The sequence below is a fragment of the Filobasidium floriforme genome (assembly GCF_021052385.1).
Source record: "Filobasidium floriforme strain CBS 6241 chromosome Unknown HD553scaffold_11, whole genome shotgun sequence".
Lineage (NCBI taxonomy): Eukaryota > Fungi > Basidiomycota > Tremellomycetes > Filobasidiales > Filobasidiaceae > Filobasidium > Filobasidium floriforme.
Window position 1 is genome coordinate 776,404 of NW_025763632.1, and position 20,862 is coordinate 797,265.

A 20,862-nucleotide genomic window follows, 5' to 3' on the forward strand; every position below is an offset into this window, starting at 1 on the left:
GCGGCTTCGCTTCCGGTAACCAGATCCGTTTCGTCCTGTTTCCAGATTGCTCTGAATGCCGTGGAAGCGAATTCATCAGTCAGCGCGATTGCTTTTACCTCGCTGATGATGCGGTCGATGAGATCTCCATCTCCCCCTTTTTCTGGATTCGCTTCCATCTCGCGGATATACTCGTTCATCGCAGCCAGATCCTGCTCTTCAGCTCTTCGGTAAAGTTCAGAATCCCTGATGTTGTCGAGCCACAAGGTTTTGGGCAAGAGCGTGGTGAAGTTGGGCTGATTGTGTTCGAAAGAGTTAATACCTCCTCTTCCTGGGTGGTAATCCGGTCGGCGTGTAAGCGAATCCGGTTTACCTCCCTTGGTTCCGGGTCGGTACCGAATTGAGAAGTTGAAATCCGCCAATGTTTCAGCCCATCGGATCTGTCGACGATTAAGCTGCTTGTTGGTGGCAAAATACTCGAGGTTCTTGTGGTCGGTCAGGATTTCGATCGGTTTCGCCATCCCGAGCAGAATTGGCTTCCAGTGATTGAATCCTTCAACGATCGCAAGTAACTCCTTGTCATGAACGGTATAGTTGATTTCTGCTGGGTTCAACTTCCTTGAAAAGAATCCTACCGGGTGTAGCTGTTCGTCCTTGTAGCGCTGGCTAAGGACGGCAGCGATCGCGTAATCCGATGCATCCGTTTCAAGATAGCAGGTTTCGTCCGAATCTGCTTGAATTAAAACGGGTTCGCTTGCGAAGGACGAAAGTAGTGTAGCAAACGCGCCATCCTGTTTCTCGTCCCAGATCCACGGCTCGGACTTCTTGGTTAACTTCACCAGCGGAAGTGTTAACCCAGCGTATCCTTTGATAAATCGTCGGTAATAGTTGGTAAATCCAAGAAATCGTTGAATTTCTTTGATACACGTCGGTTTGGGCCAGGTTCGGATGCACTCCAATTTGTCTTGAGCCATAGCGATTTGCCCATCCTTGATGATGTAGCCGAGGAACTCGATAGAGGACTTGAAGAACTCGCATTTCTTCGGCTTCAAATAAAGCGAAAAGGAGCGGATCCGGTTAAAAACCTCCTTGATGAGCCGAATATGTTCCTCCCTCGTTTCCGTATACACCAGAATGTCGTCGATGTATACAGTAACACCTTGGTCAAGTAGAGGGTTAAACACGTCGTTCATGAAGAACTGGAAACTGGCTCCTGCGTTGGTCATGCCTTCTCGCATGACTCGAGATTTGAATGACCCGTAGCGAGTTAGGATTGTAGTCCAGTCCTCGTCTTCTTCCCGCATTCGAAGTAACTGATATGAAGTAGGCATATCGAATTTGGAGAAGAAGCGAGCTCTGCTAACTCGTTCTAAGGTGGTGTTGATCTTCGGAAGCGGATATGCGTTCTTCTTTGTCGCATTATTCAATGCTCGGAAGTCGGTCACCATCCTGAATTCCCCAGGAGTCTTCTTCGGCACGAGGAAGACCGGAGAACCGAACCAATGCGAACTCGGTTCAATGTGCCCAATCCGCCTCGATTCGTCTATCCAATTCTTGAGCCACTTGTCTGCTGCAGCAGAGAGCGGGTAAGGCTTGAGTCGTTTCAACTCCACGTTTGGTAGCAGTTCCACAACGTGATCGTACGACCTGTGGGGAGGAAGGCTGGTGTAATCGCTCTTCCTGAATACGTCTAAGTAGTCATGAAACTCAACTGGGATCACTTGACGCATCTCTTCCGATGCGATGTCGTAATCCTCTTCGTCGTCGTGTTCCAGACCCAATTCCCGTAGCGCTCGAGGATCGACATCTGTGTCGACAACTTCCGGGTCCTGTCTTCGGAGGAACCGGTTTCGCTCCAAATATTCCAGATTCGTTCCCTTGAGAGGCGAATCCGGCTTGATCAAACTGATCTCGCAAGTGTCCCAATCCGTGATGGTACGAAGACCCTTGACGAATGGGACCCCCAGGATAATGTCTGGGGCAGCAATTTCCGCAATGTCGAAGTCGAGGGAGTAGGGACCGATGTGTCCTCCGACATAGAAGATCAGACTCACGTAGTGAGTGATTTCTCCTCGCTGATTCGGATTAGGTTGGTTGTCAACCAACCGGAGTCGCTTCGGCTGATCATAAGGGATCGCCTCGACATGCTGGAGTACCTCCGCAGAGGGACGGATGAAATTACAGCTGGCTCCACTGTCGATCAGGGCGTCTGTCGTGAAAGAAGATGCTCCTGCATGGAAATCCACCGTAATCAGAGGATCTTGCCCCTGGAAGCGAAATTTGACCCATTCGGTTCGATTCGCTTTGTTCGCCCAGGTGGGAGCCGGAACTGCTTCGATTGTGGCATTTCTAGCTCGTTCGACATTAGGAGTACCTCCTCCATTTTTGCCAGCAAGAACAGGACAGGCTGAAGCGTAGTGTCCGGCCTTCCCGCAGTAGGTACAAAGGTCGAGGTCGCGTCGCCTCTTCCTTTCTTCATCGGTAATAGGACCCTTTTGGTAAGGAGTCGAACCTCTAGGTTTGACGACCTCCTTTTCGTAAGTTTTGGTCCGTTCAGTGACAACTCGCTCGGATCGGACCGAATTCGGTTCCTTCCTGTTATCCTTGCGAGCGTTCCGCTTCTCATCTTCTCGGTTGAGAACTCCATCATCGTGAAGTCTATTGTCCGCGTCGACAGCCTCATTCCTGAACTCGTTGAAGTCTGCGAACTCCATCCTCTTGTTCAGGATACCGAGACGTTCCACCACCTTGGCCTTCAGTCCTTTCTTTGCTGCAGCGATAAGAGCTTCATCGTTAAAGCCACACAAGGGACTGTACTGGGTGAATTCGGAGAAGTAAGACGAAGCGGATCCGGTTTGAACCAGCTTGTCTAAAGCGGCTTGGGCTGCAGCTTTCTCGTTGGAGCCCCCGAAGTTATGCTTCAAGAACCTCTTGAAGGCATCGTAGTCGTGTAGGAAAAGGGGTTGGTCCGCTTCATCCAACTGGAGGTAAGACGAAACCGTTTTAAAAGCTCGTCCTCCAAGAAATCCGATAGCGAAATCGATCTTGGATCCTCCAGTGGGGTAGCGTCCAGGTAATTGTCGGAAGACCATATTAAGTTTGACGATGAATTCGTCTAACTCTTTAGCGTCTCCCTTAAACGTGGGTGGATCAGCCGGTTTCGGTTCCTTGGTCCGTTTGGCAAGCAGATCCGCTTCGTTCTCCCGAAGGGGAACGTCCCTCATAGGGGTATAGGGATCCCTGGACCGAGCCACCGAAGGTCGGTGAAGTTCTCTAGGGTCGATAGTAGTTCCCGCTAGAGATGGAGGGTTGGATGGGTAAATGTTGAACTGCCTTCGAGGAAGGGGAGCCGGAATCTCTTCTCGTGTAGCGAGTTCGTCTCTTTGTTTCCTGATCGTCTGCATGAGTTCTAGGATTTGTTCTTCGAGACGACCAATACGTTCAGAGTCCGTTTCCCTAGGAGCCGGATTCGTTTCGATTGAGCCGGTCCTGGCTCGAGAGAACCGCTGTTCTTCCTCGGGGGGCAGGTCGTGGTTTTCGGAATAGACTGACATTGTCCTAACCAGGTGCGATAAAGAAGTTCCGATATGCTGTTACGGCGGAAGTCGCTAATGGGCGATAGATCCTAAGTCGTAAGGCGTAGGGTGCTTATAGGTAGATCGCAGGTAGTCGGGAGAATGTCGCAAGTTCGCTTAGATGAAGCGGGTTCGGATAAAGGGTACGAATCCAGAGATATATGGATAAGGAAGTGATCACTCGGTGTGAGGTACCGGATTCGGTCTAAGGTGAAACGATGAAGCGTAGATACTTAGCGACGTCCTTGAGTTGTAACCTCTCCGCAACACGTCTTGAAGATGTTGTAACAAGTCAGATAGGCGTGTATTGAATGTGATATCGGAACTTGACCTCTAACTATTACAGAGCGTCCTCTATCGAATTCGGTCAAGTTCCTCTAGCTATTTATATGGAGACGAGTACGGAGACGAGGCTGGCGAACACTGAAAAGACCCAAGAGAAAAGAATGGCGAGAGATGGCGAAACTGGAAGAACGAGATGGCGAACAGACGAATCCTGTCGAGAGCAGCCGGATTCGGTAGAGGAGGCGAGTTTGAGTTCTCATTTGTCCCTAGGTACGTCGAGTAAGGTTGTCGAGGTCCTGAGTAGAATGTCGTGTACCTCTAGGTCCCTGTACCTGTTTGTGATATGTGTCGGGAAGGTTTGTTGTTTCGGTGAATGGTGAAGGCGAATGGTAGGGGCGACCGAATCTGCTCCGAGGGAATCGGATTCGCCTCGTCGAGCCGGACTTAGGTGTATGCTGATGTCCGTAGATCGAGCCTGTGTGTCGGTAGTCGACTCACGTGATGATCCCGTAACACTCATGAACCCGGCATCCTTGATTGCGATGTCCATCTCGTACGACATCATCATCATAGACTCTGTCTGTAGAATGTATATACTTTGATCTGTCGCCGCTGTCTCTTTACATATACCATTGGGCTATGTTTACGACATATCGTGCCACATCGAAGCGTCTCGGAAATGTTCGAGTCCGACTCGGCACGTTGAGCGATCTGGAGTTGTTGCGCCAGCCGAAAGCTTGGTTTGGTTTCGGACATCACACCGCAGTGGGATCGACTCTGAGACACTGCGAGGGGGAGGGGGGCAGGCTATAATGCTCAATCATGGATATGGGCACGAGCAATCCGGCTGCCCATCCTGTCTACGTTGCTAGTGCCCATATCCCAGATGGAGCATCGGCTCTCTTTCTGGGACCAAATTTGCTTTGATAATATGCATGCCTCCGATACAGCAGCGCGAGGTGTACCATTCTCCTGAGATGACGACTGACTTGGTACGAACAAAAGCAGAGGAACAACGGGTTCGCCCTGCGCGTCATGTAAAGTTCGATCGGTTGTAGTTGGCGCCACTACAGACAGCACATAATATGACGAAGCAAGATTGTCAGTGGCTCTGATCTCGAAAACAGTAGACCGTCAGGAGTTATGAACCTACCCGGCTTTCCTGAGCTGAGAGACGACGTTGCTCTGTAAGATCCCCGGCCGAATCCGTATCAGATTTGACGTAAATCCAGAAAGACCAAGTTGAGGCCGATTTCCGTATCAATTCAAGTGGTCACACAGCCAAGCACAAAGTCCGACGAGTTTATCAGCCTCAACTCCAACCGAAATTTCTGGACCTTGCCAATCAGAGGAAAGATGAACAAGCTGAACGCACCTCCTTGAGATCGTCCTTCGAGCTCGCGTTCACTTCGATGCTATACGTCCGGAGGACGTTCTTGACGTCGGCCGCGTGGACCGAGACCTATGCGTTCACGACACGATTCCCGTAATGGAAACGGGAGATAGATGAGGAATCGAGTAGGTTGAAAGGGGGATCAGCAATCGTAAGCAGGATGGTTTGGAGATAAGAAAGGGTGATGGGAGAGGACTTACCCTTGCCCGGCGCATGACCTTGACTGATAGTCGTTGAAAAGAGATCCATACCCAGTCAGGTTGTACGCGACGTACGACATCACATCCGCAGTACTAACCATTCGACCCGATAAAGATCACCAGCACAAACTTTTCCCTGAAACTCTGTTCATCGTTCTGGTACTTGACCCTGACGTATCCGAAGCTGGCTTTATCGTCGCTCAGCTCGGCGGCGAGCTCTTCGATCGAGTTGGCACCTTCTCCGGTCTTGGTCAAGGTGAGCTTGTTGGATGTGGGAGAGTCGTAGTCGAGGAGTAACCAGGTGGCCGGGTCCTTGTCCGAGCGGACTTTGTCATAGGCTGCGGTGCAGTTCGAGAAAGGGGCAGGTGATCGGTGAGCGCTGAGGTCGAGTCGGCTAGGAGAGGAAATAGAGGCTCACCTTCCTGGATGGCGGTATCTTTGACGTCGGCCATATTTGTGATGGAACCCGGTGCTGTAGGTGTTTGGTCTGCCCTCTAAAAGTAAGAGTTGATGGGTTGCTAACAAGCATAGACATACGATCAACTAGGGGATCGTCCACGTCGGTCCTTTCCGATAATTTTGCGACCGGCATGGGAGGCGAGACACAGCAAGACTTACAGAGGGCGACTTTCGAGTCGATCAAGAACAATTCTGAGTCGGTACTGTCGACCAATATCACGTCATGTCGATTGAAAAGTGCGATGAAACTAGGTGACGACGTGTGAGGTTGATCGTGATGGTTTGATCACAAAGGTGGAACTCGAGGGTTCAGCACAGTCTCGCGGGTTGTCTCTGTTTACTTTGTTTGTCTCGCGGTCTTGTTGTCTCGTTGTCTCTGTTTACTTTGTGTAGGTGACGTCGTTGTTGCACGTCAGGCTAGTAAATGTCGTCGTGTCGTCCGTGAATCTGCTGATCAAGACGCTCCAACGTACGTGAATGGTCGATTGCGAAGCAAGTGATCAATGACCCGGACTTGAAAGATATCATCGTAGAAGGTCTTCGCGAATGGTGAACAACGACCGATGACAGCTTCATCAACCAGCTGAATGGGGTACACCGCCTGGTATGATAGCCTGCCTGTGCAGGATCAGGCTTCTCAGTACAACACCGTCCTCGCAGCTCTGGTTGCCTCACATCCGCAATTGAGATCCCGAACTGATTGGATCGAACGAGGACCCAACACAAACGACGACCCCGTATCAGCTCTGGAAAAGGTACTTGCATGTGTCCTACACTCGTACCCTCGTATCGCGGACGCGATGCACGTATGTCACGGCTTCCAATCAACATCCCAATCCCGATATCTCGACCCCCGCCTACTCATTGATCAAGAGCAGGACGATAGCAGTCGGGGCATCTACATGCTCATATTCGAGGGGGATCAGTACGATGAGAGGGAAGGCATCTATGTGGGGAAGACATCGACCTCGTTCAAGAAAAGGTGGAAAGAACACGGATCGAAGCCTGTCAATGACAAAGTCGCCCGGGCCATATCGAAAAATCCGTAAGTAACCAGCCTCGCAAACACACAATATGGATCTCAGAACATACCTTCGATGGCATCACATTAGGGATTGTATTATCGGGAGACATGTGCTGTTGGATGCGAGCTTGATCCCCATAAAATTTGTGAGTGCCGGAGCACAACCCTCCATTGACCTCGCCACGGACTCCTCCTCAACTGATTTGACAGTGGGATGACTCGCTGCTGTCCAGCCTGGAGATTTTGATGAATGCCTTACTGGGCGCGACACAAGGAGCCAACATGAACTGCAACATCGTGGATAATGGGTTCAACCCCTGGACATGTACCTTGACGAGCAGGTAAGTACGACGACGGTCGATTGGGGGCGCATGAGTGGTCAGCTCACATCCCTTCCAGCTGCGTGCAGCGTCTTTACGATCGCACCTTTGCCTTTGCCACTGAACACGGCTTTCTGCCACCAAGAATGCTGTTTTGCGGACTCGACAACGACGGAAACAGACAGCATATCCCCAACTCTGTGGCCTGGAGAGCGGTTCTGGGCGACACACTCGTCCATGAAGTCACAGTCACCTTCGGGGTCCAGCTGAATACAGCTATGGGTATCTGCCTCGGTCAATCGTGGTATAGCGCCTACAAGCAGTTCGGGATGGCTTCGCGAATGGCGAAGCTGCAAGCCGGTTGGGATAAGCAGAAACAACAGCATATCAGGGTAGACAAAATACGCAGCATTGCGATGACCTTGGCTTCAGATCAAACCAACCCAGTCAAGGACGAGACCTCGCCAACTCCCGCAGACGGCATGGAAGCGACGACATTCAAGGCCCTGGCGAATCCGGTAGCGGTGACGAAATTACGCTCCGTGATCTTGGCTTTGGATCAGACCAACCCGGTCAAGGAAGAGGATCAGATGCAAAGGCATGTGTACTAGTATATATGACCCGAGGCCGAGAGACAACTCAGGGATTGTTTCAATCTCTCTGCCATCTGCGGTGCTCTGTCTGCATGCCGATTCAGTGTCGGGTTGTATCCATCATCATGACCGAGATACAGACAGCCATTGTCGTGTGAAGGAGATTACCAGCAGTGATGGTTTCATCACAAGCGCGGTGTCACATTTGCCACAAGGGATAGATTTCCGCCGGCCTCGAAGTTTCGACTCCTATACCTTTGTTCGGGGTACTTGTAGCTTGGATCCGTCATGGCTGATTTGTTAACAGAGGCCTGACAAAGGCGTGAGGCGAATCGGAGCGGTCAGCGAAAGCGGAGACCCCATTCTTGAGAGCGACGCCGGCGGGGCTACATGCGATTGCGCTCTGACCTGACGAGCCGTACTGTTCCGCCCCGAACTTTGTGTCGAGGATGTGAGAGCTAGAGTCCGAGGCCGGAATTCAATCTAGGTAACCGTCGGACGGCCCCTTTGATGTCAGGGTAGAGATGCGTTCGTTAGGTGAACCAGGTAGACGCTCTCGAGATCGGAGCACTGAGTAGTGCGCGTCGGATTGGTGACTACCACTTAAAAGCTACGTCAAAGTAGGCTTCATGCTTTGACGATGAGATCTGATTCAATACCGATGGTTATGGCGAGAACGGGTTCTGCGGAGGATTGAGACAGCGGCAGTTTGGCAATGATCCGTGCCATGTAATCAGCCCGGAAAGCTGGCGAGCGGTCACGACAGGCTGTTGATCAGATCGAGTAAGCATTCAGCGATGTTTACCATCGGTATCAAGGGGCATGATTGCGGAGCGCCGGAAACCCACTTTTCAAAAAGCACATCCGGGAGAAGCCTGATTAGGCAGCGGAGGGATCCAGGCAGGGTCAATCTCCCCTGCCCGTTCGATCTGCGCGACGTCATTGTTGCCCCTTCTCGCCTCGATCTCTCTCATATTTCTCTTCATTAGACTGTGCCTTTACTTTCGTCCGACGGTATGAGCGGGTAGTGAGGTGGGCTGATGTTGTCATATAGCGTAGGTATACGCGGGTATAGTCGAGATGTTCGAGTTGGCTTCCAGAGCAGCCAAACTTAATGTCTGGCGACAATTCCGGATCAAATAGACCCGGGCGGGACGCAGGATGGTTTAGGAACCCCGAGTGACCTGGACCTCTAGGACTGGTGAATGTTGCTGAAGAGGATGCGAAAGACACAATGAATTACCTGGAACGTTCCATCTGCAGCACAGCACAGTCCCGCATACTTACAACGACCATCCCCGTTGACTGGTCTTACTTTGTATCAGGGACGAGGGATAGGCGCGATGCTGGTCCTACTGATTCTGCTTGTCGAGGTTGATCGAGCTGACCTGTAATCTCGGCTACATGATGGCCTCATTCGGTAATTCGCAAAGCGAGCCTGACAGCAGTAACTGTTTCCATAGGGAAGCTCGGGATATTCGCCTGCACGGGGGAAGTGAGCTTGAACGATCGAAGGCGTTCCATTCGGTTTCGTTGCAGAGGAAGTGAGCGGCAGTACTGGTGGGGAAGGTTGAGGGCATCCAAGTGGTCAATCGAGGGGTGTAGTGTCGATTCTCATGATCGTCGAAAAGGTTCATGGAGTCATGGGGTTCTTATGGGGTTCGTGGATGGAACCAGGTGTGATAAGAGACAAGAGTCAGGGGTTAGATTCATGAAAGCGTTCACGGCAGAGGCTATTCGCTCACATTATGTTTATGCAACACGATGAACCGAGTCGACATTTGACTCCAGTGCACGGTCTCTTCTCCTGCAAGGCACTTTAGGCACAGACTGTGAGGGAGAGCCTTGCAAGACGGGAAGAGTAACCTATCACGAGCGATTCGACAAACCCATATGGGCGATAGCGAATCAGATCTTGCCGAGTGACCTGCAGTAGCGATAACCAGAAGGTCGTGCCCGTCCAGGTTGACCTATATAAGCGATTACTACCAGGTTTCACCCGAGTCGACATGTCCGATAGTTGTGGTTTGAGCATGCGAGGAACAACGTCAGTACCAACCACTCACACCCAAACTCGACATCCCGAACCTCTATCTCGCATCAAGAGAACCAGCGGGTTTGCCTATAAGAGATAAGTCCGCGTATCCTCTGTGACCGCGAGTGGTCTTCTCCCTTCAGAAGGCCCTAGCATGCCCGCCCATCGAGCCCACTCACCATACGGTGATCCCCTTCCGCGGCAATTGGAATTTCTCCGTCAGCCTGGAAAGAGCCCCTTTCCTCCTGTCATATTAGCTGTTGACCGCTCTGCCTAGTCCCGTTCCTATTTCTGAAGGGGCTTCGGTTCTACGAAGCCGAGTCGTGCCGTGCAGGAAGCTTGAAGTCGACGTCGAGTGACCTGACGCCGTGTCGGGTCAGACCGAGTTTAGACTCCATCCTGAGGTACACAAGGGAGTCCGGATGCAGGAGTGATCATTAGGAATATGGGTTTGAAGCTTGGGCCTTGTCACGGGTGGTAAATGGCGAATGGCGGACGGGAAAGATAGGATATAGATTTGCTGATAGTGATCGAGCCAGGCCGATCCGATATGTTAGCGTGCACCTTCTGCTACTAAGATCGAGTTGAGGCTTGACTAGAGTGTTGTCCACGTACCTCGTCATGGAGAATTGGACCGCCCGCTGCCCTTGCTTCTTCTTCCTCTCCTTCATACCAATCTCCCATCGCCCGCAGCCTGTTCTGACAACCACCTCCTGTAGGATTAGGAGTAGGATTAGGACCGACATCGACATGATGATTAGGGACGCTGATTGATACCGACTCGTGTAATCGTGGAGGAGAAGAAAAAGTCCGCGAGCCGTTGTCGGGCGAACTTCTCGCAAAAGCCAGCCGAATTAGGGGACACTGGGATTGAGCGATGGCTGACAAGTCCATGGGGGTGACAGAGCATCGCCGAAGTAAACATGCGATATCAGCGTTATTGCAGGGCTTGGCTGCTCGTCACTCCCTGTCACTGTCAGAACAGAGGAAACGACTATGTGAATGTTTCAGCATCGTCGCCTTTGCTTTCACTGTTTATTGCTTTGCTTATCGGAAGCTCGGGTCTTGCTTACGTATCTTCCGTTCGTAACTGCGTAGTAGTATGGCCTCATGTGCCGGCCTCGAGCATGCAGCCCCGGTGGGGATACCGCCTGAGTCGTTCTGATATGCCATCCCAGATAGGTCCGATTGTCGTCGGGTATGGAGATTCGCAGGGCTGTCGTTTTGGTGGCTCAGAGTTCAACAAGTGACCGTCCAAGCATGGAGTTCAACAAGTGACCGTCCAAGCATGGAGTTCAACAAGTGACCGTCCAAGCATGGAGTTCAACAAGTGACCGTCCGAGCATGGAGTTCAACAAGTGACCGTCCGAGCATGGAGTTCAACAAGTGACCGTCCGACGCTCAGAGTTCAACAAGTGACCGTCCGATGCTCAGAGTTCAACAAGTGACCGTCCGATGCTCAGAGTTCAACAAGTGACCGTTGAAGGACTGCAATTGAGAGCTCCGTCTGCCTTCAGACTAGAGAGAATCTGGTTGCATGGCCAGGCCTCGTCTACGACTAATAAAAACGCCCTTTAGCTTGCGTGGTGTTGACCCAAACAGGGTGACGAAGACGGGGTAAATACCTGATATCAAATCAAAATGACGGGGCGAACTACCGTATTGCAGATATTCAACGAGCGTTGCCTGATCTAGAGAGCAAACATGTAGCATGTAGCAAGTAGCAAGTGGGGACTATACGCTTGCTAGCTAGATAGCCTCGCTCTCTGCGACCTCAGCGATCAGCTGCATCAATCGGTCGGGATCTGGACATGGATCATCATTTTGTGCATAGCATCCGCGGTGCGTTCTGCGCGCGTTCGCAGCGCGCGCCGTAGCTCCCCGTAAGATGCTTCTTCCCGACCTAACTGCAGGACGTTACTGAATCACACTGTTAACTACTGCACGCTTCTCCCGAATCCCCACCTGTCAAGAATAAACAAGACTGCCCATCGCCACAAAGACCTTCCCAGTTGTTGTCATCCGATACTACATCCGCCATGGCCGCTGGGAACGTGACTCAGGTGCCCATGACCGCTACTCTGCACAACAACGTGGGTACCGGCACTATCAAGACCACCGATACCACGGTCCTGAACGGCCCGGCTATGTCACAGGCGATGAATCTACAGCCGCGTTGCGGGCCAGAGTACTCTGCTGGAGTGAGTCCTGAATTGAGGTCGCGATAGTTCTGGCGATCTGAACCGATACCCAACCAGATGCAAAGGAAGGATGGTTCTTCCGGTACGATGGATCCGACTAGGCAGGAGAACGTCAGAGATCGCCCGGTCGAAGCTCTGGTGACACCCTTAACGAAGAAGAGGAATCCGGGAGCCAAAAAGGCAGCGCGTCGCAAACGCAAGGCGCTTCAAAAGCGGGGATTATGGATCGAGCCTGGACAAGCCCGGGCCACAACGGTCGATTCCGAAAATGCGACCAGACCCACTGTCGTAACCAATGAGTCCAACCTCGGCCGGGATGGGGACGAGGATATGGGTGCGCAGGAGCACGTTACACCCGAAAGAGAGGACGACAACGAGAGGGTTAAAGTAAAGGATGGAGTGATGGAGATTGGGAACGAGGTGGACAGCATCAATAACGCCGATGAAGAGAGCGTCGATCGCGCTATCGATACTCTATTCGAGCAGTTGGGACGTAGCGCCGTCGTTCGCAATCGGGTTACTGCACCATTCAGCGCCGATCAGTTGCAACTTCTTGCATCAGAGGTGTCTTCGCAGCTCGTGCCATCGCCATCATGGCATGGACTCCGCAGGACGTGTAGTCACTCTGAAGTGCCTGATGAGCGAAGGTGATGGTGGAGCAGCCTAGACGTTCAGCCAGCTCCGTATGACGTGCTGGAGAAGGAAGCCAGGATGAGTCTCTATCTGGGGCTTATTTGAGGGTTATTAGGGTACTATTACTTACGTGCTGCGACGCAACTGCTACCGATGAGACTATCATAGACCAGCACTTCCTGATTGTTCTCGGTCTCAACAACAGCAACCCAGTAGTGGCCGACCTTATACGATTGCGTTGACAAGTGCGCGAAATCCAGCGAAGAATCGGTTGCCGTACGTGAACGCTTAGACTCACCTCATCCTTGCCCTTGCCCCCCATTGTCAATACGGGAATAATCCAGTGACCATCTACTTTTCCAAACTCGTCTTGACGCAACCGATACTGGGGACCTAGATTGGCATTCGCGTCCCAAATTTGCTTCCCACACAACCACGCCGAGAAGTCGAGAGGAGCAATCCAGTATTTTTGCTTGAAATGACGCCCGAGGAGTTAGCCAAACAAACGCAGATTCTATTATAGCTATAGACAATATCCCACTCACCCCGTCATTTTGGGTGTCATTATCAAGCAGGCTCTGCAGATGTCTTGCAAACGCGTTGACGACCGAATTCACAACCAACCGACCGGGGTCCAGGGTATCCAGATCTTTCGCCTCGATAGAGGCTGTGCTTCTCGTAGACATAGCCACGTGTGGCAACTGATGATGGGAACGGGCCCTGTTGATTTGAATCGGTGCCAGGACCATCGCGTGAAGACGTTCCTCTTGCATGGTATCTTTGAATACGATGATGGTTGCCGGCTCGGATTTCACTCGAACGGAGATGGAAGAGGGGCGGGCGAAGTAGGTTTCGCATACGTCTGGCGCGTCTGAAGAGTATCGCTTTAAGATCATCAGATTGTCGTCCGACTTGGTCACCGAGATTCTTGCGTCATCCTCTTCGCTGTACAGTGAGGATCGCGCATAGACGGAACACTTTGTAAGTGATTTGCTAGGCGCGCATTCCGTCCGAGCGTGGCCGTACCTGTAGTTCGTGGTGCCCTCCCATGTCGAGTGGGACAACAGCCTGAAGATGATTATTGTTCCGTCTTGGTGAACCTTTTCAACCTCTTTGACTTCATCCATAACATCGATATCTTCTTTGAACCCATGAATTCCGTCTACCTGAAGCTCGTCGTAGAATCGCCTGGCAATCTGCGACAACCGGCGAAACGGGAGCTCGGGGAAGCAGTCAGTTGCTAGGAGATCGTATATGAACTGGTTGGTAGGGGACCATCCCGCTTCTGTGGTGTTGAGATGCTGAATGAGATTCTTCAGACGTGTATTATGAGCCTCGGTCCAGCCATAAGCACTGTCCTTGAAGGCTTTTTGCTCAAAAGTCGGGAGCGGGTCGAGATTCGTTTCGGGATTCGGCGAGGCTTTTTGCTCAAAAGTCGGGAGCGGGTCGAGATTCGTTTCGGGATTCGGCGAGGCTTTTTGCTCGACAGTCGGGAGCGGGATAGAGTTCAACGACGCTTCCTGCTCGAGAGTCGTTTCGGGATTCGGCGAGGCTTTTTGTAGAGATGACGCTGCTTTCTGAGACCGGGATTCCAGGGCCTGAAGGTGTCTTTTCGACCGCTCGTGCCGCTTGATACTGCACTGTGAAAGGGGGAGAAGAGGGAGAAGGTTTGTTACCAAATCCCGGAGCCGCGATAGATCGAGTGTAGAAGTAGAACTCACGGCTTGCATGACAGTCAAACATGTTCTGCACTGAACCATCACTTCTACACGGGCAGGCATCTTGGAACGAGTCGAGTCGCAGCCACGAAACGCAGCTGGAGCGTTGATTCACATGTATTGGATATGTCAGGCCTCTACTACGGCTATTGTTTCCCATAGAAATGACTCTTAGTATTCATAAAGCAAGCCCAAATATCTAAAGGATACATACCTATTGTTTCCCATAGAAATGACTAGGGAAACAACAGATTCTGATACTAGAGTAGTTTGTTGTTGCTTTCTGAATCTGAAGTAGATCAGTCTCGCTCAGAGCTGAGACTCCCATACCACTAACAATCGCACGACCTTGAAACGGCTAGATGCCGCCGCGGTACGCATCACTCTCTTTGATACTCCTAGCTGCGTTCACCTCTCGCGCTTCCATGAGGTCACCTGACCTACCTTGTGGTCCCTGTGCCTCTTGTGCCTCCAAGATGTCACGTCTCTAAGGAAAATGTCACGTCCCTATGAATTCTTTAGGGGGTGTTCGCGACCGGCTGCTCGTTTTGTCGACAGTTTTTAACGGACCCAGATTTTACTAGCAATTGCGTGTGATGCTTGGGCTGCGCGAAAATTCATCGCATGCCGGCAACATGTCTGTTCGAGGTGACATTTTTGAAGTTTTTAACCATAGACTTGTCGACCTTTATTGAACATATTCGAACGCGACTTACTCGAAGTCGTCTAGACGTCGATAGTCTATTGTTCCGACGTCGTGTTCGTAATTAGCTGATATCGTGCGATCTAGATATAAATATCATGAACTTTATTGATGATTCAGAGGCCTCTGATGACGACCTACTCCTCGATGTCAACTATACCGATATACATCAAATACTCGTTGTGGGGTCAATCCCGAACTTCGGGATCAAACGTCGATGGCGACGTCAAACAACAACTCGTCTGAGTTGGTGGTAAGGTAGGTGAATAGGGTTGCTAAGCCTAGGAGTGGTAAGGGATGTCCAGGTAGGCAAGTGCTGTTCCCGGTAGACTATAGGGGGTGGGTGGTAGGTAAAGTCGTGTAAACGTTACGTGATTCAGGTCACGTGACGTTCGAAGGTAGAAGGTGATATCTCCGATCAAACGCGATACGTCGAAGTCGTATAAACTCGAAACCTCTCGGGGTGGCAAGCTAGCAAGGGCCGTATTCTGACGCCGATCTACTTAACCTTGTCCGGAAGCCAGCTATAGATCTGTCGTCTAAGTGGGAGATGGGAAGTATACGTGAAACGCGAAGCGGCGAATCAGCGAGGTCGAACGGTAGGTGTATACCGAAAGTGAAATGTGGGATAAAAGCTATGAATAAAAGTCTACTACTGGTCTCTCTACTGCTTGCTTGACTACTACAACGGTGAAACGGCGATGGAAAGGAGGGGAATCGAATAGCGAGGTGGGGACCTATATACGTGTCTAGCGTACGCTTACGCCAGCGCGACCGAGTAAAATACCGGAACAGTCTATACTCCGGGCCGTGCGTCTTCCGCTTCTCCTCTGCCCGTACGCCTCGACCTATACACGTGTATCCTGTCTCCCATCGTCCGATGAAACCTTCTAATCCACCGTCGGCTGCCGTCTAGTAATCCACTGTGACCAACAGCGGCGAGGTCGAGGTAGTCGAGAGCGAACCGCGGATGTAGGAAGTAGGCGACCGTCGGGGCCGATAGATCCTGTCACCACAACGTACGATCGTCGAATCTGCACTGTACTCGATTCACATCTATCTTCTTTACATCTAGACGTCTAGATCGTTATTACACGGTAGCTATAGCAATCTAGTCATTAGATAACATCGCCTGAACACGTCAAAACACCTGAAACAAGCCACCAGCCACTTTACGTGAATTTAGCGCGATGTCGAACGCAGAAGCCGGAGTGAGTCGTCTATTGCAGTACTGAAGCTTTGCATCGAGTTTTACGGACTTGTACTGACTCTAAAACGTCCTGTTTAGTCCTCTCAAGCTGCTGTCCATCCTCGAAAGCAGTCCCTACGGATGACAACGGGTGGGAAGAAGCCAACGGCGCCGTTGGCCCCCAAGACGGCCAAGAGGAAGGCCCCGGCTTCCGACCGACTCGAAGATTAGCTTCCGGATATACTTCCGGGGCCTGCAGAGATATCGATATTGACGATTGCTCAATTGCTTTGGTTGTTCGACACAACTAGCAACCAGATAGAGCTTCTGTTTCTACTATATAGACAGTAAACCGCCACTGCTGATATAGTTCTGGTCGAAAGAAACCTAGACTTCCTGGCACGATGGCAGGCCGCACGTACCCGTCGGAATCGCTATATGGACCCGGTTGGACGCAAGTTTCGGATGCCGAATGGGCAGCGTTGGAGAATGATGACGAGTATGAAGATGTCGAGGAAGAGGTAAGTACGAGGATGCTCTGTACGCCGAAGAATAGCATCCAGACTAATGTGTCACGTTCTTTGCCTAGCTCTATGTGACCATGGATCTGGGGACGTACGTATCGCCGACAGTATTGATGCGAGCGACCGAGTGTCAGCTAGTGGTGAGCACGAACCTCGGGGTAGCTTCTCCAGGCCGAAAACCTGACCGGGATTCGTACTGCCGAACGACAGGGATTGGATACGCCAAAACCCTGGCTGAAAATCGGGAATCACGTCTATCGTGGTATGCACGATCAGCTGATCGGCAGCGAGATCCTTTTCCGCACGCAAAAAGGTCAGTGAGAAATCAGCATAGACCGCGAAGCGATGTACATGCTGAGTAGCCATTTCGCTTCTGCTTCGACTGCTAGACTCTGAAGATCCGCTCAATGCCACGCATACGCCCTTCGACCGCACCGATAGACGGATCAGTTTCCGACCTATGGTACCCAAGGCCAAAGCGAGTAGCAGCAAGAAGAAGGACAAGGACAAGGACGAGGATGAGATATTGGACATGGACGATGCGGACGACAACGATGGAGATCCTTCCGACCTGGAAGCTATAGCTGCAACTGCATCTACAGCTAAAGCTAAGAAGATGACGGCAAAGGATGCCGGTGATACGACAGCGACGGGCGAGAACGGAACCCCCGAAATTTCTAGGCCGGAAGTGGAAGCTCCGTTCGGATTCACCAAAGCTGGGAGACCTAGGAAACGACCAGGACCTGCACCAGGTACCAAACGAGGACCTCCTCGACCCGTTTCCCTCTCTCCTCCCCGTTTCGACGACAACGGAGAAATTATACCTAGACGATCACCCACCCCCGAACCCCTAGACCCTGTGTCTGAATCCGGCTTGCAGATTCCGGACGACGGAATCCCCACCCGTCGAAGTTCTCGCAACCCAGCTACTCGCGCTCAGCAACGAGCTCAGGCTCAGGAGAGGTTGGACAAGAAGATGCAGAAGATTGAAAAGCTTGTCGAGGCAGAGGTGATGGGTACGAGGACGGGGAGGAGGAAGGGGGCGAAGACTACCCCAATGTTGCCAGGATTCCAAGGTAGTGAGCTTGCGGCCAAGGACAAGAAGAAGAGAGAGACGGGGAAAGGGAAGGAGCAGCCAGGGCAGGCGGGGCCTAGCGGCACGACCGGCGACGTCCAGTCGCCTAGCCTTCCGCCTCCTGACGACGACATGGAAGTGGAAGAATGAGACGCATTGCCTGATTACGACCAGAGGTTATCGTATTTTGTTGTAAGATTCCACGCCGCTATGTCACTCCTGTCAAAGTCGGATCACCGCATGCCAGCACAAGTTGTATATTTGACGTACATAATTTTCGCTTGAAAGAGCGAGGCGCACAAAGTATTAGAAAACGGATTACAACGTAAAGAGAGGCATCACACAAACCGACGAGACTTGGTACTATAACAGGAGCGGAGAACAGTGTTCGCAAGAGAGAAAAAAGTACACAAGGCTGGGTGTTGGGTTTACGCCTTGAGAATGGGAAACTGTCGTCTTTGGAGCTCCTAGAGCGCGAGGGCTTCGTCCGTGCTGAACAAGACGGCATCTTCTCCTTTTCGTTGTTGAGGGTTGTCTGTCCCACTCAGAGGCAAGCCGAGTTCCTTGCCGCTCGTCTTGACGGCGTTTTTGATCCAGCCACCAGGTGCCAATCCAGCGGCTCTTGCGCCGGGTCGAGCAGCAGCAGGGTGGGGGGAAGGTCGGGGTTTCGTCTCTTTGGGGTTCATGTTTGGCATGGGGTGTTGACCCTGAGCGAGGAGGATCAAGCCGATCTCTCCGTGAAGCCCCGAGTTCATGTAGTGATACTGTACACAAGAAAGATGGACGTCAGTCCTGACCGATCTGACGATGACATTTGGCAATAGCCGCCTCACCTTCAATCCGTTCGCTTGACGATACCTCTTGTTGCATCCGTCACCGGCGGCACAGGCATAGGGTTTGGCTCGTTCCTCGGCCTCCTCCTGAGTCAGACCAGCCCACTCCATAGCATCGCGGACTTCAAAGTTGCATTGCCCTTTGAGCATATGGTATCTGAGCAAGACAGGCCGGCGGTTAGAATGCAGATCGATGCAATGGCAGGAACAACGTTATACTGACTTGAGACCATTGGCTTGCTTGTAAGACTTCTGGCATCCCGGCTGAGGACATCGGAAGGGTCGGTGGGTAGAGAAGAGGGACGGCTGAGGCGTCACGTCGGTCGACGTGGTTGCAGGTGCCGGAACCTTCCAACCGGCAGGCTTGGCGTGAGCGCTGACAGGAGAGGGCGTCGCTTCCGCCTGAGCAGGAGCTCCGAAAGTGGTCGTCGTCACTTCTGCTACAGCAGGAGAAACGGGAGTGGGCGTGTTTGCGTTCGTAAAGAGGACATTGGGCGCAACGGCGGTGAATCCGGTTGTCGTCTTGGCGGGCTCGGGAGATTGCCTCCTGACGTTCAGACCAAAGGCGTTTTTGGTTGGGGTGTCGTTGCTTGGACGGCCATTGATGCCACCGTGCAAGGCTCTCCGGGAGGCAGCCAGATTGGCCGGCTTGACCCTGGTCGATTTGGTAGACAAGTCGGGGTCCAACGCTTTGGGAGGCGAAGAGACGACAAAGCTATCGAAGGCGGAGATCTCGTCCGACGATTTCGTGCGGTTCGTAGGCGGAGCAGATGACGAGTTCGCTTTGTTCATTCCGTCCAGGGCGAGGTTGTTCAGAGCCGAAGAGATGGCGTTACCGGTCGATTGATTGCTCGCGATCAGACCGGGGGTGGCGTGACCCGGCGCGGGCGAAGTCTGGGTCGAGTTGGTAACACTGGAGAAACCCGACGAAGGGGATTCTTCGTCAAGGGCCTCCATCTCGACGTCCAGCTCGTCCCCACCGTAAGCCCACTTGCTATCGGCGTCCATTTCGAGGGAGAGATCCATGTTGGAAGCAGACGATGGCGAGTTGACCACGACTACGTGGGCTTCTTCGTACTATTGCGAGCAAGAATGAAAGCGAGTCAGTTCCAGGTGAAGAGATTCGTCCCTATCAAGAACCAGTACTGACGTGTTCGAGGAGGTCGTGCAGGTTGCCGAGATCTTGTCCGCAGCACATAAAATCTTTGCACTATATCGAGAGAGCGTATCCATTAGGTCTGCCTTCGAGTCCTCAGGCCAGCCAGCGGCGACTTACAAAGTCCGCTTCCTTCTTCATGATATTGCTCTTTACGCGGCCCCAATTGGTATTACTACCGGTAAAGCTCTTTCCAGAGATGCTCATCCCGCCGTAACTCTTTCCTGCGCCATAGCTCTGACCTCCGTTGAAGCTTCCAAGGACAATGGGAATACCCAGGGCGGAAGGAGATCGAAAGGAACCGTTCCTGCCGGTAAAGGAGAAGGAGATGGTGGAATCGCCATTCGAGTTCAAAAAGGGGTCTGACGAGTTGTCATTCGAACTATGATATGAACAGGATCAGTCAGTACGTATACTCGGCACTATCTGGGACCAGGACCTCAAGACTCACTCATCCATGTATCCGCTAAAGCTACCGTTGGCGTTCTTGTAGGAACCGAATGCATTGCGATCCCCAAAGCTCTGCCCCCGTCCACCGAGACCGTTCTGGTTGATAAAGCTGTGCTTCCAGCTCTTCATCATACCGCCCGCCCCAGTAAAGCTCATTCCGAATGACATGGGACTAGCACCCATGCTTTCGGCAAAGAGGGGGTTGGTGGGAGAGATGGGGTAGATGGAAGGTCGAGTTGGCGAGCCACCTTTACCAGAGCTGATGTTGGCGCGACGAGAGGCATTGTTGTTTTGGTTGGCGTTGTTCTGCCGGATGGGAAGTGCCGAAGCCATGTTGAGGGCTTTGTCGAAGGTGGATGATGACGAAGATTAGGGAGTAAGAAGGATCAGATGGCAGGGGTATTTCGCGTCGTACGACCAGAGATTAGTGTACAGCGACTGCGGGCGAAATGCAAAGAAACGAGGTGAGCACGGGATGAGCGGTGAACTGCCAGCAGGCTGTCAGGGCTGATACTCA

At 52.1% G+C, this 20,862-nt stretch overlaps 4 protein-coding genes across 4 annotated transcripts; 2 read left to right on the plus strand and 2 right to left on the minus strand.

Moving 5' to 3' along the window:
* Positions 1-4,872: 4,872 nt before the first annotated feature.
* On the minus strand, positions 4,873-5,884 carry HD553DRAFT_342323 (uncharacterized protein; the record flags this gene model as incomplete). The annotated part of the gene is made up of 6 exons (XM_046182735.1): positions 4,873-4,906; positions 4,993-5,024; positions 5,215-5,301; positions 5,433-5,455; positions 5,531-5,770; positions 5,851-5,884. The coding sequence occupies 6 exons, from the start codon at positions 5,882-5,884 to the stop codon at positions 4,873-4,875; spliced, it is 450 nt and encodes a 149-aa protein (XP_046036689.1).
* A 230-nt stretch (positions 5,885-6,114) lies between these two features.
* Positions 6,115-7,846, plus strand: HD553DRAFT_324121 (uncharacterized protein; the record flags this gene model as incomplete). Its single annotated transcript, XM_046181456.1, has 4 exons — positions 6,115-6,143; positions 6,505-6,936; positions 7,149-7,256; positions 7,315-7,846. The coding sequence occupies 4 exons, from the start codon at positions 6,115-6,117 to the stop codon at positions 7,844-7,846; spliced, it is 1,101 nt and encodes a 366-aa protein (XP_046036690.1).
* A 4,747-nt stretch (positions 7,847-12,593) lies between these two features.
* HD553DRAFT_324124 (uncharacterized protein) lies at positions 12,594-14,478 on the minus strand (the record flags this gene model as incomplete). The annotated part of the gene is made up of 5 exons (XM_046181457.1): positions 12,594-12,757; positions 12,828-12,921; positions 12,996-13,169; positions 13,243-14,337; positions 14,419-14,478. 5 exons carry the CDS (start codon positions 14,476-14,478, stop codon positions 12,594-12,596), a joined length of 1,587 nt encoding a protein of 528 aa, XP_046036691.1.
* Positions 14,479-16,563: 2,085 nt separating this feature from the next.
* On the plus strand, positions 16,564-18,141 carry HD553DRAFT_350206 (uncharacterized protein). Its single transcript, XM_046183515.1, has 4 exons — positions 16,564-16,828; positions 16,897-16,971; positions 17,042-17,144; positions 17,221-18,141. The coding sequence occupies exons 1-4, from the start codon at positions 16,712-16,714 to the stop codon at positions 18,054-18,056; spliced, it is 1,131 nt and encodes a 376-aa protein (XP_046036692.1). The 5' UTR covers positions 16,564-16,711; the 3' UTR covers positions 18,057-18,141.
* The last annotated feature ends 2,721 nt before the right edge of the window (positions 18,142-20,862 follow it).

Excerpts from the sequence above, each read along its gene's own strand:
- HD553DRAFT_350206 (XM_046183515.1), top strand. The coding sequence starts at position 16,712 with ATGGCAGGCCGCACGTACCCGTCGGAATCGCTATATGGACCCGGTTGG. Across the intron at positions 16,829-16,896 it reads ATGAAGATGTCGAGGAAGAG|CTCTATGTGACCATGGATCT; the intron begins GTAAGTACGAGG and ends TTCTTTGCCTAG. Across the intron at positions 16,972-17,041 it reads CGACCGAGTGTCAGCTAGTG|GGATTGGATACGCCAAAACC; the intron begins GTGAGCACGAAC and ends GCCGAACGACAG.